Genomic DNA, 17690 nt, shown 5'->3' with positions numbered 1-17690 from the left:
TAGAATTAGGCTAGAGATTAATAAACATTTATATTCAGTGCTTTTTAGGATGAGGCAAAGGGACAAGAAAACTTTTGTTTTTGAGACTCCGCTCTCTATGTGATTTACTGGAGCTTGCTGGTAGCCTGCACTAGCCTTGACTTTGTGGTCCGCCAGCCTCCTTCCCTGATTGCTGGGATTACAGGTGTGTACCGTCTCACTTGGCCTCCTCCTCCCTTGATGAACTCCGTCTGAGAAGAAACAGTCAAACTGGAGGAGAGGGCTTAAAGTCTAAGACCAGGATGGTGAGTTGTGTGGTTTTGTTGGTGTAAATCTCTTCCTTGTTTTGAGCCACAGCTTCTAAAAATAGAGGTTATCAGTGAGAAGTTCAGTGTTGTTTCATTTCAAAGAATCAGTGGCTACATGAACGCACAGTTGTATCTCTTCAGGCTTGAGAGATTCTAGAAACTGGGTTGCCTCTGAGGACCTGCCAGGCCAGTGGGCTTTACGGGAATATTTGTCCCCCCTGAAAAGTAGGAAAAGCCGCAGAGGAGCACACATGCAAGGAGGTGCACTGCCATTGGCTGCACCGTTATGGGTGTTAGGGACGCCCAAGTGTGTCCATTTACTCGGTCAGTTAGCCAGTATTTACTGGGCACGTGCTGTGTGCTGGACACACTCTGTTATGTGCTAAAGCATGAATAGACTAAGTCAGTCAGCTGTGTGTGTATTAAAACACCAGTGCGATGGTGAGTCAAGTGGAGACGTGAGAGGGAGGGCTACTACGTACAACTGGATTCTTCAGGGGACTCATATCTTTGAGTATGACACTTAAAAATGAATTTAGTCTAATCTGAAAAAAAAAATCCGCCTTTCACTACTCCAGCGTGTGTCTCATTGATGACATCTTCCCTGTCTTATTTCCTCCTTGTCTTCTGTGAAAGCCTAGAATTAGATCAGATGCATGTTGGCTTCCCTTATTTCAGTGAAAACTTTAACTTTGTTTAAACACATTTTAAAAACATGCTGAAAGGACGAGCATTTTCCTGGTGCAGTTACAGTCCCCAAGTCCCCAAACATCAAACAGAAACAAAATCAGAGAAGATGAGTGAGGACTCAAGACCCGAGGTCAACTCAAATTTAATCAGATTTCTGGAGGTCATTTTATGAGTAGATCATGGCCTTAAGTCACTACTCTGACAAAAAAAAAAAATATTTAAATAGAATAATTATACATTATGCTATTTATAGCGTGTTACAGTGTATTATATTTGTTTACCTATATATCTGAAAGTGCTGTGGAAGAAATGTATGATTAATGTGCATGTTAACTGATAGTCTAAAGAAAGTGGGTCAGAAGCAGGATACACGATTTAGTTGCCTGGTGAGAAACAGTTTCTTCCCAGGGCTGTCTCAGGTGTTTCTTCTGGAACTTTAGGGTAATGTGTCAGCTCACAGGCCAAACATTGTTCAGAGGCTGTTGTCACTTTGCCTGTTGTTGGCTCCGTGACCTTGTCTGATTGTTATTATGATCAGAGGGGAAGAAAAAAATAGCACCTGGGCAGGCACCATTTTAAGAAGGGAGGGAGACAGATACTTGAGAGTGTCATTACTTGGAGGAGGCCTGTCAAACTGGAGAACAGACTGCCCTCCCAATTTTATGCTCTTCCCTGACTGTGTGGCCTTCTTTCTTTCCCAGTCCTGAGAGCTATTCTGCTGTGGTTTAAATCTTGCTTGACCCGCACAGCTCATGTGTGGAAGGGTTATTCCTTAGTCTGATGGTATTGTGAATCAGTAGAAACACTCAAGAGGTAGGGGCAGTAGGAGTCTTCTGGCTCTTGGTGGCATGCCCTTGAAGATGACAGTGGGACTCTCATTCCTTTCTCCTTCCTTTCATTTCTGGGCCTTGCTGTAGATCCCCTGCCATGGAGTGGTGCCCCTCACAGGCACAAAGCAATAGAGCCACTTTATCATGACTTGAAACCTCCTACACTGAACAAACCCAGCCATCTTCTTGGTACCTATTTTCTAAAATTTCACCTAGACATCTTGATTTTTTTTTTATTCATCCCTGTAGTCAGTACCTAGCAGGTGTTTTCATTGTGAAAATACACTTTCTATACTTTCTTCAGCTGCAGGAAATTCCCTTACCCTCTCATTGGAAAATTCCATCCTTTGTTTTGTTCCGAAATGACTAGGTAGTCCTTGTGTACAGTGGACACAGAAAAAAAAAATTCCAGTACAATCAAAGACTACGGATCCCAAGAGTTGCTTATAATAGGATTTGGCCTGGATGTTTAAAATGGCACATTGGCTAAAAAGTTGTTTGTTTGAACCATAAAAGGTTCCCCATGGAAGTCTTCTCCTGCAGAGCGTGGCTTTGGATGAGCAGAGCAGGATTTTCTTTCACCAACAAATCACCACATCAGTGGGCGATTTGCATTCCCTGCAAAACAACCCACCAGTTTACTGCTACTCCCTCATCAAAGAAGTCTGTATCCTTCAAGACAAACCGTGCTGCAGTCTTTAAACTAGACCAAACCCAAAGTGCATTAGTTTTCAGGGATCATTATTTTCCAGATATTTCAGCACACTGTTTAATGTGGTTCTCCTTAAACATTTTAAAATAGTTTTGTTAACATAATACAAGTTCCACATATTTAAAGTCTATAATTGGATGAGTTTTAAAATTGACACACGCAGAACAAATTGGCACAATAAAGATAATGAACGTACCCCCCATCTCCAATGTTTCCTTGTGGTTTTGTAATCTTATCTCCCCTATTCTACATACTTGTTCCCTGAGCTCTTTCTTTTAGTAAGGTAAAGTAGCTTAGTAGGTGACCACATGCTTAGCATGGATGGGGTCTTGAGTTCAATCTCTAGTAACAGACAGACAGACAGACAGACACACACACACACACACACACACACACACACACACACACACACACACAGAGTTAATTAGAAGGTAAGCATGTAAGCATGGGGACCAGCTGACTGACTTGTGTAAGGATAACTTTGTGTAACTCTATAGTTTCTCATCTATAAAATGAAGGTAGCTTTTATCTCTGGTGTTTTGATCTATATTAAATCTAAGCTTTTTTTGACTCAATGCAGCATCTAAACAGTAAAATCTATATAAAGGGTGGCTATTGCTAATGTTATTTTATGCTGTACTTCAGTAAAGTACTTGCTACAATAGCATTTTGTCATTGTCACTGTTGTGTGGCTAGTATTACACCTAACACATTCATTTCTTTCCTTTCTCTAAAAAAATTCCTTGTTTAGTTTATGTGAATGTTTGTGCCTGAGTATGTCAACCACATGCTTGCAAATGCCTGAAGAGTCTAGAAGAGGGAATCAGATGCCTGGAACTGGAGTTGGGGGTGGCTGCAGGCAGCCTAATGTGGGTGTTGGGAACCGAACCCAAGTCCTGAAAGACCAGCAGGTGCCCTTAACTGGTGAGCCAGCTCTCCAGCACTCCTTTTCTTCCTTTTGCTCCCCATTTTGTTTTTAAACATTTTTCCTTCTTAATTCTCTGCAAATATACAATGTGATATTTTTCACTAACCCTAATTGTAAAATTTGAGAATTAAAAAATACTAACATTTGTTCATTTATCCAAAAATTTTTATTGATCACATCCTGTGTCACAGTCACTAAACTAGGCAGGTACTTCAAATGATTCCCGAGCTGAGTAAGACAAGAGATAAGAGTCTACCTTCACACCAGGATACCTAGAAGAGGCCTGTGTTATAGAAACATGCATTCCATCTGCAGAGACTTACGGATGGTCCCTTGGAGGATGTACAATTTAATTACAGTCTCAAAAGACTGAGAGGGTGAAAGTCTGAGAAATGGGGTCATTCAGGGGGTCAGGAACTCAGCCTAGGAGTAGGGAGTGTTTCCCAGTGTGTGGGCTCAAGAGCGTGTGGAGAGCAAAGAGAGCATGTAGCAAGCTGGGCAGAGCCGGCCGTCCTGCAGGCAGCTGGTTGTTGGGCAAGGGGATGAGATGGGTTTTGTCAGGCAGTGGAGAGCAATGAAAACTTTTCAGCAAGTCTTACTATATTAACCAAGACTAGCCTTCAACTCTTGATCCTTCTTCCTCAGCTTCCCAGGCGCTAGGGTTGTAAATGTTACCTCCCATGTCCAGCTTGGTAATGTTGAAGACTGTTTCAGCTCTTGTCAGTGGATGGAGTGGGCACGAAGACAGCCCAACAGTCATGAGTACTTTCATGTGTCTCGCTGCTACTCAGGAGCTCAAGTGGAGGTTGCTGGTTATGTAGAGATAAAAGAAATTGGCAAGACTGGTGTGTGCTTGCTCCCCGGGGTTGAGACGTACTATCTTCTTTTGGAATACTTTCAGAGTGTGTGTTGTGAGCCAGCCGTTCCTAATACAGTTCTCATGACAATGAAGTACAGTTACACCCATTTTCCACATGGTGAACTTGAGCTTGAAGGGCTTTAGAGGCATCACTGCTGTCTTCTACCTTGTTTTCCTGGTCGGGCCTTCTCACTCAGACTGTCTGGGTGGCTTCTTGGTTTCTGTTCTCCCTTGTCTCTTTGCCCTTTCTTGTGTCAGCTGGCCTTGTAAGAGTAAGGAATGAGAAGACCCATTTATGAATGTGACCCTCCCTCCCCCTCAGGAAGCACCACACTGTTTTGTTTTGAATTTTATACACTCAAAAAGTAAGGTTTGTAAGATCCAAGGGTTAAACATCAGCTGTCTTCATCACTTGCTTTCTAAGTTCCAGGGACTGGGCTGCTTCTCAGGCTGGTTTTTCAACAGCAAACACACCCTCAGCTCAGTGAGGCAACAGGAGCCAGCGACTGCCAGTCTCCTGCCTGTATTCCGGAAGAGAGCCTTCAAAAAATAAGCCTAGCAGTACTGAGAGTTTTAAATTTCATTTCCTTTTGCTTTTACATTCAGGGTTATAGATCCCCAAACTGTTGTTACTAAGCACATCTAGAAAGAAGTGAGGTACACATTGTCTAAGAGCAGAGCAGAAGCAGCAGGCGTGTTGGATGACTTCAGTTATCCCCAAATAGCTCTTCTCTCTGAAATTTAGGTCAGAACACTTTCTGTGATGATGTAATATCTTTCCACCTTTAAATACTGCTGTTTTCTTTTTTATATATACAGGAACTTGACAAAGAACTCCCAGTACTTAAGCCATATTTTATCAGTGACCCTGAAGACGCTGGAGTGAGAGAGGCTGGCTTACGAGTCACGTGGCTGGGACATGCAACGCTGATGGTGGAAATGGATGAACTCATCTTCCTCACGGATCCCATGTTCAGCTCTCGCGCCTCTCCCTCGCAGTACGTGGGTCCAAAGCGGTTTCGCCGTGCCCCGTGTACAGTAAGCGAGCTCCCCCCAATAGATGCCGTGCTCATCAGTCACAACCACTATGACCATCTGGACTACGGCTCCGTCCTCGCGTTGAATGAGCGGTTCGGCAGTGAGCTGAGATGGTTCGTGCCGCTGGGCCTTCTCGACTGGATGCAGAAATGTGGCTGCGAGAACGTGATTGAGCTGGACTGGTGGGAGGAGAATTGCGTCCCTGGCCACGATAAGGTCACCTTCGTCTTCACGCCTTCCCAACACTGGTGTAAAAGGACCCTCCTGGACGACAACAAGGTTCTGTGGGGCAGCTGGTCTGTGCTCGGGCCTTGGAATCGGTTCTTCTTTGCTGGGGATACTGGCTACTGCCCTGCTTTTGAAGAGATTGGGAAAAGGTTTGGTCCTTTTGACCTTGCGGCTATTCCCATCGGAGCTTATGAACCAAGGTTCGTAAGAGTGCGCTTTACAGGCTGTGACTTCCTGAGACTCTGTAGTCTGTGATTTTAGTGGTGGGCTTGGTTATCATTGATGGAGGTTGAAGTCGGATTCACATTCGATTTTCTGTACACCCTGCCTCTGGCTTACTAGCTAATAGCCAGCGTTACCTTTTGCTCTTCCTTTTTCACATGGATGAGTCTCTCTAGAGATGACAGTCTTTTACCCTGTGATTGGAATTTTCCGATCCCTGCCCTGCAGCTCTTCTATGTTTAACAGAGCGAGAAAGCAAGGAGTTGGCTTATAGCTCTAGTCCTTGCGATGGTCTTAATGTCGATGAGCAGGCAGAGAATCTGGTGCTCAGTGCTCTATCTGGCCACTGTGGACTCAGCACTCATTTTCAGAGCAGATATGAGCCACACTGCCATTAAGGACCCAGAAGACCCTGTTACTGGCTGCTTTTCTTAATACTATCTGTCTTAATCTCCTTAAGGAAGAGATCTGGTTTCAGTGATTGCAGTCAAACAGATGTACCAGTAAAGTGCACAGAACAGATTGTAACAAAGTGGCCTAGGAGGTTGGCTTACCGGGTAATAAAATGAATGCCTACCCAAGCAGGGGGACACAAGCTTGCATCCTCAGAGCCCAGTGTAAAAGCCCTCTCTGCCAGCACATTCCTATAATTCCAGAGCTGGGGATTCGGCGGGAGGGTCCTGGGTGTTCAATGGCCGTTCGCTGGCCAGCCAGTTTAACCAGTCAGTGAGATCAGTTCTGGGGAAATGGTAAAGAGAAGCACTTTGGCAAAGCCCTGAGGCTCAGAGTGATCCCCAGAACCCACAGCTTAGAAGGAGAATCAGCTCCTGTGAGTTCTCCTCCAACTTATACTTACATTTGCCCACACGCTGTGTCACATGGACAGGATGAATACATGTGGTAAGTTTTTTTTTCTTAAGGTGGAGTGACAGAGGAAAACTGGTCTGGCCTGCACATGCCCACATACACATGCGCACATGTGCACACACACCAAGTTTTGCTTTATTTTTCTCTGCATGCTGGGCAAACACTCTTATCATTGAACTATATCCCCGTCTCTGTCAAATTTATTTGTTAACCTTTAAGCTCATCAAACCATTTTTCTGATTAATATCTGTTCTTTTATTCTATTACATCTAGTTAGTTAGTTGGTTTTGTTTCTTCATTGTGGGTAGGTTTAGATACTTTCACCTGTTTTGGATTCTTGGTAATTATTAAAACCATTGCAACTTGCCAGATGTGGTGGCACAGGCCACTAATCCCAAAATTTAGAGGTTGAGCAGGAGGATCTGCTCCAGAAAAATCACCACCACTACATACCACAACAAAAGCTACTGTAAGTCAGTATTAATATTTGAATTTTGCTTTTTCCATTCAAATTATTTTAGTTCTCATGAAACTTCAGAAAATATCAAGATGACTTTAAAAAGACTGTTACAGATTATTTTTAAATGGTGTTGGTTTTTGCTCACTACATTAGAATATCTCTTTATTATTATGAAAACAGGTCTTCACAGGCAGCAGCATATGCGCTTGATGTATGTGTCTGTGGCAACGCAGCAAACTGCATGCTTACGACCTGGTCGCTTCTCTGCAGTGCTGCTGGCTCTCTAGGCTGTGAGAGGCGGCGCTGGGGGCATTGCTTGCTTTAAGAGCAATGGGAAGCTCACATATATTGTGGAATCTGTGTGTGTGTGCGCGCACGCGTTTTGTTTTTGTCAATACTAGCTGTTTTAGAAATAAAACTTAGGAATTCTGTGCATATGTAAGCTGATTATAGGAAAAAAAATAAAAACCAAAACTCAGAAAACATTGGCTTTTAGTTTTGTGCTGGGCATATTTCATCCCTTCTTCTGGGGTCTCTTATCCCCAGACATTGTAGCTAAGTCAGCTGGAATTTAGCATTTCCTGCTTTTCTCATGTGGGGACTGAATCCAGATCCTGGAACAAGCTAGGTCAACTGATCCATCACTGGCCTGAGTCCTTAGCACTAATGTTTTAATTTTAATTGCTAGTGTAAAAAAAAAAGTCATTTCAGGTAAACATGAAGTTAGAAAAGAAGTGTGACTCGCAGTCGGATTGTTTACTAAATGAGCAGGCTCACCAAGACTGTTTCCATTTTGCCTCTATTCCTGAGTGTCAGGACATAAGACAGAACGTCCAGAACATCGCTCTGTAGCCTGTTGAGGACACAGGCTTTCTTTGTTTTTGGGTTCCCGGAGCACCCAACAACTGCGCACAGTAAACATCACCCTTGTGCTATTGCAGATGGACGGGCTCTTCTGTGATGGGTTCCAGGAAGGGCAGAGCGCCTGTGAGAACCCGCACCCCTTGGTCTCTCTAGCGTTTGTTGTAAAATTAGGATGAAGAGAACATGAAGAAAACGTTTTTCCTCAGCTAAACCAATGGCTTAAAAAGCAAAAGGTGCATGTCCTTTGTATACAAAACAACTCATTTTTTTTCTTGAAGATAATGTTTTCGTTAGTTATTTTTCTGGGAGAAATCTATGAGTAGGTGCTGCATTCAGTGCTTTCACAAGCTGTCTAGGTAACCCAACTGTCACAAGTCCTTTCCAGGGTGGATCAGAGTTTATACTTCACAGACATGGAAGTAGAAGCTCAGGGAATTTGAGAGAACTTTCCAAAGGCATTCTAGCAGTGGCAGGAGCTGGGACCAGGAGGCTCTGTGCTTCAGGAGCCTGGGCTGGTTCCAAGGCCTCAGTTGCCCTTTCAGGATATGAATGTGTAGTCATTTGTCTGTCTTTTTACTGCACCTCACTATTCAGTTTTATGATTTTTTTTTAGATTTGTATTTTTTTATTTGCATTGATGGTTTGCCTTCACATATGTCTATGTGTAGGTGCCAGCTCCTCTGGAACTAGAGTTACAGACAGTTGTGAGCTGCCATATGGGTGCTGGGAATTGAACCCAGGTCCTTTGGAAGAACAACCACTGCTCTTAACTGCTGAGCCATCTCTCCAGCCCAGTTTTATGATTTATGACGTTTTAATAAAAATTCCTTGACTAGCAGTAGGACTTTTTGTTGCTTATCTTTAAAGTTTGTACACGTTACACTGTACACTATTTTTGGGAAAAAGTCTTGGAAATGTAGTCTAGCTTTGAACTTAGGGTCCTCATGTGGACTGGCAGAGTTACAGGTTTGTGTGCCACAGTTCCTGAATTGATACATTAACTCTTGGCTCTTTTATTTGGTTAGTTTATATCTGTATGATATTTTTATTCTGTAGTAACTCAAGTTTGGCTTCCAATCCTTTACCCATTATTACATTTCTTTGATTCATTCCTAAAATTGCAGAGTATTTGCTTTTTAAAGTATTAAATCATGCTTTTAAAATACAGCATCAGTAAAAAATCAAAATAAATATGAAACAAAGCTTGAGACTCACTTGTTTAGCAATTTATACATGCAAGATTTTTACTTTATGCCCCCAGAGAAAAGTGGACAGAGGGGAAATGGTTTTACTGACTGTAAATATATATGATTCTAAGCCAAATATATATGTGATTATATATATGTGTATATATATGCATATATATATACATATATATGCATTTATAATTTATTTATTGAGGTAGGGTTTCTCTCTGTAGCCCTGGCTGTACTGGACCTAGCTCTGTAGATCAGCCTGGTCCTGAACTCAGAAATCTGCCTGCCTGTGCCTCTTACCACCATGCCCAGCATAAGGTTTTGTTTTTAATATTTATGCATATTCTGTGTCTGTGTGAGTAAGTGCCTTGTGTTTGGGTGCCCACAGAGGTCAGAATAGGGTCCGGTTCCTTACAGCTGGAGTTCCAGGCCATTGTGAGCCACCTGATGTGAGTTCTGGGAGCTGAACTCAGGTCCTCTGAAGGAGCAGCAGACAGTCTGGACTGCAGAGCTGTCTCTCCAGCCCTGCTTGCTTTCTCACAGTTAAGTCTTGACGTGCCTCCACACGTGCTCTTGGGCTCCTTCTCCTCACTGCTGTGTGCCTCCCCTGGAATTCTCAACTCTGGCCACAAAAGCCCCACACCAGTGTCCCAGCCCAGAGTAGTTACATCAGAATCACGGAGCAGTAGCATACACTTTCCAGATGAGCGTGGTGTGAATTTGGTGGCTGAGAAGTGGATGGAGGTGGCTCCTTCCTGTTTGTTGCTGCATCTGCTAGTGATTCCGTCTTAGTTGCACTGACATAGAGTCAACCCAAGGAATAGGAGATGCTGCACAAATAATCGTTGTCTACATGTACACATCGTATTCTCAAATAATTAAAAAAAATGTGAAAACTGTGAATACAAAAAGCTGCTACATTTTCAAACGTTCATAGCCCTGTAAAGAGTCTTTCTCATTTTATTTTTAACTGAATATGTGTGTGTGTGTCTGAGTATGTGTCTGTGTGAGTGCGTGTCTGTGTATGCAAGTGTCCAAGGACATTGGCATTGGATCTCCTGGAGCTTGGGTTATAGGCAGTTGTGAACTGCCTGATTTGGGAACCAAACTCAGGTCTTCTGACAAAGTGGCATGTGCTCTTAACTGCACAGCTCTCTCTCCAGATCAGCAGATTATTAAATGTTGACTAGATGAAATAGTCATTTGGATGAAGGCTGTTTTCAAAGGCTGGATTAATTAATTAATTGCTGTGTTTCATCAGATGGTTTATGAAATACCAGCATGCTGACCCAGAAGATGCTGTAAGGATTCACATTGACGTTCAAACAAAGAAATCTGTGGCAATTCACTGGGGGACTTTTGCCTTGGCTAATGAGGTAAGTTTGATTTAAGCAAACAAACAAACAAACAACCTGGCTTTGATTGTGTGTTTGGCTGTTGGTGGGATTTTGGCTTTGAGAGACAGCACTGTGGTATTCAATGCCATACAGTTATTACCACATGAACTGGTGAGGCCAAGCGTAATTAGTAGTAAAATAATACTTGGAAACAGTATGAATAAAACCTGCATGGTGCGCTCTTGCTTAGGCTGATTCTCCAGTTAACAAAGTATGTGCTTATCCAGTTATCTCTGTATGGTGTTGAACATGAACTGTCATGGCCCACTCTCCAGATGGCTTGTGTTCTAGTAGAAGCTAGCACACATGAACATGGCTTGTTTTCTGGAATGCGGAAGTGCTATAATATAGGACAGATAAATTGGTCTCAAACAAAGGGATCTGGAATTGCTTCATGGAAGATGAAATTTTTCATGTGGCCACTGTCAAGAGGGCCATCTTTACATCTTTACAGAGGAGGAAAGAGCAGAGCATAAGGGGGCAGCACACACTAGGGAAGTGAAGAGTTGTTCAGCAGGAGAGTGGGTGGTGGAAGGCAGCAGAGAGGAGAGCTGGGATAGAGGAATCTTACCTATCCAGTTAACTTTGATTCAGTGCTTGTCATCTCTGATGTTGGGGTAAATGTGGTTTATTCTTTAACTCCATCAGAAGAACTGACCCTTCCTTAGGGGATTGATTCCCCAGAGGTCTGCTGCCAGCCTGGGTTCTAGGATCAGGCAAGTCTAGAGAAATGTCTCTTGGTTTCTGGATCTGAGACCAGGACAAGTTTAGAAGCGGGTTAGAAGTCAACTTCTCCTTGGCGCTCTGTGGCCCCTTCTATCTCCCAGGACCTCTCTGTAGAGACTCAGTGTTTTCTTGCTGCTTTTAGCCCTCTTGCTCTTCTTTGTCTCTGGCCTAGTCCCTTCCTAAGATATGGTTTGTTCTAGAATTACCTAACCCGCTCCCTGCTCATTTCCCACTCCTTAGTTAAAATGTCTATTTTATGATGAGAAAACCCTGTGTCATGCAGCAGGTTGTTAGCCATGCTGCCGGAGGTGGGATGGATCAATAAATGAAAACCCACAGAGCCAGGAGGCAGGCATGCCCACCTGAGGGACATGTGTGCATTTGGCAAGAGGCAAGCTGTCGCATGTGTATACTGCCTTTTGATGACAGTTTCTTCTGCCATCTCTGTGTGCCTCTGTGTGTGGATGTCCCATGTGTATCTTGTTAGTGACCTAGGTGGAATAGTTGTATTTATTAAGCTTTTGTAAAGGAAGGTCTGAAGACTCAGCTTGAGTAACGGGCAAGTCATGAGGGGTCTTTGCTGAGATGGGGAAACAAGGCGAGGATCTGAACCTCAGATGTCAAGAATCGTCTCACTATTCAGCCTTCAAGCATCGTGCTGAATTACCTCTCAGAAAACAGTATAAATAAAGATTAAAAGTATCTTTTAGTCTGATGTAATTGTCATCTCCGGGGTTTACTGCCTCCGTCTGCTAACCTATGTCTAATCTTGGAAGCTTCTGGCCTCCATACAATCTTATCTAGGTCTACAATGTTTTCAGCCTCTGAGACTTGCTGCTGAATAAGCTTACCCCTATGTAGTTCTTTCTGATCTTGGCCTGGCTGGTTCAACTCAGCTGTTCTTGTTCAAATTCCTCTCCAAGCTGACTGATTCAGTCTGGCTTCTCTCTCTTCCCTTATGGCTCCAGGATTGTTCTGCTTGACCTCAGACTACCTCTAGCAATCTGTTTAATGTTCCGACTCCTTCTCATTTTTGGCTCATTCTGTCTTCATCTATATCTGGCTTGTTCTCTCCATGTCCTACCTCTGTATGACTGTCCTTTTAAAACTGCCTTTCTCCTTTTCCCCCTCTCTGCACAACCCCTTAAATAGCTTCCCTTTCCTGTCTCTTGACAGCTGGGCATATCCTATTCTGTCAAATATTTCGCCAATTCATCACTTTGCTACTCAATTAGACATTACTTTCAAATATGGGTGTATCTTTCTACAAACTAACTTTACCTTCATTTTTGGGGATTAAAGGTGTGTAGTAAGTGTGTGTCTGTATTCTAGCCAGAGGGATTCAAGGTGTGTGCTAAGGCTGAGCTGAACCACAACTAGAAACAGGGCTTTTCAGTAAATAACACAATCTTGGGATTCACAGTGTGATCAAATAGGCTGCAACACTAAGTTATTTAGTAGTTGAATGCTGTCAGTGACCCTCTAAACATAGCTCCAAATGGGAAATAAACAGGGAGGAAGATACTCATGTTACATGTTAAGCCCCAATAAAAAAGTTTCCTGGGTTTTATATTTTGTTGGTTATCTCATCTCTCCTTGTAAGGATTGAGTGTTGCAGGCAGCAGGCCTGGCCCAGTCCTGCAATGAGGAGAAGCAGCCCAGACTGGCTGGGCAGTCTGAGGAGTTGCTTCTAGAGACCTTGACTCATGTGTAGCTGGGATCGTAAGCCACAGAAGGGAATTGCAGGTTCAATCAGAATCAGGGTGACTCAGTATTAAGAAGCAGTAAACACGGCCGGGCGGTGGTGGCGCATGCCTTTAATCCCAGCACTTGGGAGGCAGAGGCAGGCGGATCTCTGAGTTCGAGAGTTCGAAGCTAGCCAGGGCTACACACAGAGAAACCCTGTCTTGAAAAAAACAAAACACAAAACAAAAGCAGTAAACATCAAGGGCAGATTTCAAGCGCAGGCTTTCAGAAAGATATGCTTGGGGCTATACAGATGGCTCAGTAGATAAAGTATTAGAAGCTTACAAAGCTTTAAAGCACACTTCTAGCTTTAACCGTGGTTCATCAGCTGTTTTATTTCTGTCTGGGATGCTGCTCAGGAAGAGTGTAAGACACTGTGCAGACAGTCTTTCCTGTGGATTTATTAGTTGTGTCTAAAGTTCTGACTCTCGGTCAGTGGGGAACATAAACTAGGGATTGGTGAAGGAACTTCCCCTTTCTCATATCCCTTCATTTTCCTCCTGTCTGGCTTCTCTCACCTTTCTAAATCAGATCCTTACCCAGCCATATTTGCATTTGAGATGTCTCCTCCTCTAGCCAGAGCTGCCTCCTTCCTCACCCTCACAGAGCTCAGCCCTCACGCCACACATTATACACTCTGTTCATCTCTATAGGAGACGTTGGTGACCTTTACAATTAGAATCAAATCACGACACAGCGTGACCTGAGAGCCTCATGTTCTGGGTGAAAACTTCCTTGCCCACAGTGCCCTGAGCAGCCTCAGCCTGATGCTTGCCTACAGTGCTCTGAGCAGCCCAGGCTGTTGGGTGTACACAGAGGGGACTTTCTTGGAAGGCCCCCAGATTATTGTCTTTAAAACAGATCTCATTTCCAGCACTTTCTTCCCCAGAACATAATAAGCTGTCAGATAGCTTACTTCCCTTTCTGTTTGTCTCTGTGTTAGAGTAAGGACGAGCTGGCACACTCTGTCGATGCCTGGAAGATAGTCCCCATAGAAGGGAGAGACGCTCTCCACCCGTGATTAGTTCAGAAACTTTGACTTGTTTTCTAACTTCCAAATGCCACAGCCTTTCTAATTAGGAAAAAAAGACATTTCGAATGAATTAAAAAAAAAGAAGCTATTATACAGCATAGAGATTTAATTAGAACAGAAATAACTTAAAAAAGGGGATGAAGTTGGAATGGGGGCTGGGGAGGGGATGGGTCTGGGAGGAGGTGAGGGAGGGGATAAGGAGTGGATATTATTGAAATAGATTGCTCACTTTATGAAATTCTCTGAGAATTAGCACAAATATTATTTATTAGTATGCTTGTATCTCTGGCAGTGTTCTTATACATTTCTCCTCCTCTTCCTCCTCCTCCTCCTCTTCCTCCTCCTCCTCCCTCCTCTTCTTTCTCTTCCTCCTTCTCCTCCCTCCTCCTCCTCCCTCTTCCTCCTCCCTCTTCCTCCTCCTCCTCCTCCTCCTCCTTCTCCTCCTCCTCCTCTTTCTTTTTTTTTTCAGTTTTTCAAGACAGGGTTTCTCTGTATATCTCTGGCTGTCCTGGAACTGACTCTGTAGACCAGGCTGGCCTCGAACTTAGAAATCCGCCTGCCTCAGCTTTGCATTTTGCATTTTCTTTGACAGTTGTGTCAATGTTTTCCATGGTATCTTCTGCACCTGAGATTCTCTCTTCTATCTCTTGTATCCTGTCGGTGATGCTTGTGTCTACAAGTCCTGATTTCTTTCCTAGGTTTTCTATCTCCAGGGTAGTCTCCCTTTGTGATTTCTTTATTGTTTCTATTCCATTTTTAGATCCTGGATGGTTTTGTTTAATTCCTTCACCTGTTTGGTTGTATTTTCTTGCAGTTCTTTAAGGGATTTTTGTGTTTCCTCTTTAAGGGCTTCTACCTGTTTACCTGTTTTCTCCTGTACTTCTTTAAGAGAGTTATTTATGTTCCTCTTAAAGTCCTCTATCATCATCATGAGAAGTGATTTTAATTCTGAATCCTGCTTTTCTGGTGTAATGGGGTGTCCGGGCTTGCTATGGTGGGAGAACTGGGTCCTGATGATGCCAAGTAACTTTGGTTTCTGTTGTTTATGTTCTTGCGATTGCCTTTTGCCATCTGGTTAACTCTGGTGCTACCTGTACTCACTGTTACTGCCTAGAGCCTCTCTGTCCTGTTATCTGGCTTGTGTCAGAACTCCTCAGAGTCCAGAGCTCTGTGATCCTGAGCTCCTGGGTAGAAGAACTGCTGGGACTCAGACTGCCTCTGGGATCCTGAAATCCTGCTGCTCTGAGTGCACTGGTTCCTCTAGGATGGCTCAGGATACGGTGTCTTCACAGGAGCAGACCAGCTAGGTGTCTGCCCCAGCCAAAAGGACCAAGCAAGCTGGTCTGCACTTTCAAAATAATTTACATTGTGTATTTGTACAGAGCATATGTGCCATGGATGCAGAGGTCAGAGAGGGTCAGTTTTCACTGCATACCACGTGGGTCTGGGAATCTAACTCAGGGCCCCAGGCTCCACATCTAGTATCCTTGCCTGCCACGGCATTTTGCCAAGATACTTTGAACTTTTTAAGAAAATATTCACGTGTGCAAAAATCATTCTAAAGCATGCTTTGTGCCATTTTTTTATGGTGCTAAGATCACTGAGGAAATGCAGGGAGTTTGCGGGGGGTGGGGGGGCTGTACTGCAGTGTCTGTTCCTGGGAGCCACTTTCATCTTCTGGCATGGTTTGTGGGTGCCACCAACCAAAAGTATTTGCTTGTCCACACAAACACGGATCTACAGAGTCCCACAAGCTTAAATGTTAACTTCCAATCCTCTAGTATAATTTCTTGGTATTGATTCCAGTTACACTGAAATTGTATCATGAGATCAGGATCAGATTTTGTGTAATCTAATGTCACTGATGCAAGGTGGCACATGTGCACACACAGACATTTGGATGGACTTCTATCCAGCACTGGACAGTTTTTGTGACTTCGTTTTTTGTAATTAATGGCTTCAATTGGGTAAGAAGCCATATTTGTCTCATTTGCTAATGGTTCACTTAAAAGAAAGGGAATTGCCTCATGTAGGCAACTTTTGGTGTTTGGAGTTTGTTTTTAGTTTGAGTGCTTGTTTGGAATAGCCATCAAGTATGTGGATTCTAAGTTTTCCTTTTCTTCCCGTCACCACCAGCATTACTTAGAGCCACCGCTGAGGCTGAGTGAAGCTTTAGAGAGATACGGACTTTCCTGTGAGGATTTCTTCGTCCTGAAGCATGGAGAGTCGCGGTACTTGAATACTGATGATAAAGCTTTTGAAGAAACATGAAAATAGGAATTTTCATGACAACAAATGAAAAGACTAAGAAATTCAAATATTATGACACTTTTCACAAGGAAATAATTTCTGCAAGTGTGTATTTTGTTTTGTATTATAACTTGCCAACTGATAAGACTCCCTTATATAAACTATGGAAGTCTAGGGATGGGTTATTTAAGAAACTGTCCAATATAGATTTTTAAAAAAATCATACCAATGATACAAACATTACAAAATATTATTTTTTATCAAAACACTCTATTTTAGTGGCAGTAAAATTTCTGAGGTTGTGAAAAACTGACATTAAAGTTCCATTTTTCTATTCAGGGCTTTCTACAAAGGAGAGTCTAGCTTACTTACCTAGATCACACGCATGCGTGCGTGTACGTGCAAGTGCGCATACACACACCTTTCTTATTATATTCATATAATGATAAGCTTGACCTCCACGGTGATTAACTGCTGGCCGTGCAGATGTACGCCTGCAGTCCAGGACTCCAAAGGATAAGGCAGACAGATGACAAGTTCAAGGCCAACTAGAGCTACAAGTGAGAGAAGACATTAGCTTAAGTGCCAGATGTTAAGTGATTTTATTTTGTTAAGCATAAGAACATAGGTGTTTGGGCTAAATTTATTGTTTTCTAAAATAGATTTTTTTTTATTGTGGTCAAATATACATTGCATAAAATTATCATTTTAACTATGATGAAAAGCAGCTCTTTGGCATCAAGTGTTCACATTCGTGTGCAGTCACGAGCATCATGTACTTACATTTCTAAGAGGGCATCATCTACACAGCTGCATTTCCGAGGTTCAAGGCTGATGGGCAGAGAAGGGAAGAGTGGGTTTGAGACTTGGGGCAAGTCTTTAATTTCAAAGGCAGACTTTCTGCCACGCACAACTGTAACTAAAGTATCTCCCAGAGGAGAGAATGGAGAGTCTAGGTGTGAATCCATCATGCACTGGAATTGTTCTCACTTTCTACATTCTCTATCCTGTTCTCAGCTCTAACCTCATATATGTCAGTAAGATTTATAAGTATGTTTTACATGACTTGGATGTGGTATATATTTTTATATTAAATGACCTATAAGCACAATTGTACCCTTTAGTAAGCCATTGTGAAATGCCAGTAGTTATTTTCCTTTTAAGATTGTGGGTATCTGCTGACCAGAGTCTTTGTCCCAGTACACCTCTGTATTCACAGGTTTGTTATGAACCTTAAGGAAGTGAGTTACCAGGGTATTAGTGAAGGTACATTCTGCTTCTGCTTTCTAGAACAATGGTACAAAACATAGCAAGTTTTATATATATATATATATATATATATATATATATATATATA

At 42.9% G+C, this 17690-nt stretch overlaps 1 protein-coding gene across 2 annotated transcripts in view; it reads left to right on the top strand.

The window, feature by feature from the left end:
* Napepld (N-acyl phosphatidylethanolamine phospholipase D) overlaps nt 1–17581 on the top strand; it is a 36123-nt gene extending 18542 nt beyond the window's left edge. For both annotated transcript variants that reach the window (XM_028789180.1, XM_028789179.1), the window contains exons 3-5: nt 5126–5772; nt 10443–10557; nt 16220–17581. In XM_028789180.1, coding sequence (XP_028645013.1) covers nt 5126–5772; nt 10443–10557; nt 16220–16354 — 897 coding nt within the window. In that variant the 3' untranslated portion in view covers nt 16355–17581. The remainder of the gene's footprint in view (nt 1–5125; nt 5773–10442; nt 10558–16219) is intronic.
* The last annotated feature ends 109 nt before the right edge of the window (nt 17582–17690 follow it).

This window comes from Grammomys surdaster, unplaced genomic scaffold, assembly GCF_004785775.1.
Source record: "Grammomys surdaster isolate TR1022 unplaced genomic scaffold, NIH_TR_1.0 125793, whole genome shotgun sequence".
Lineage (NCBI taxonomy): Eukaryota > Metazoa > Chordata > Mammalia > Rodentia > Muridae > Grammomys > Grammomys surdaster.
This window is presented reverse-complemented; position numbering and strand designations above follow the sequence as displayed.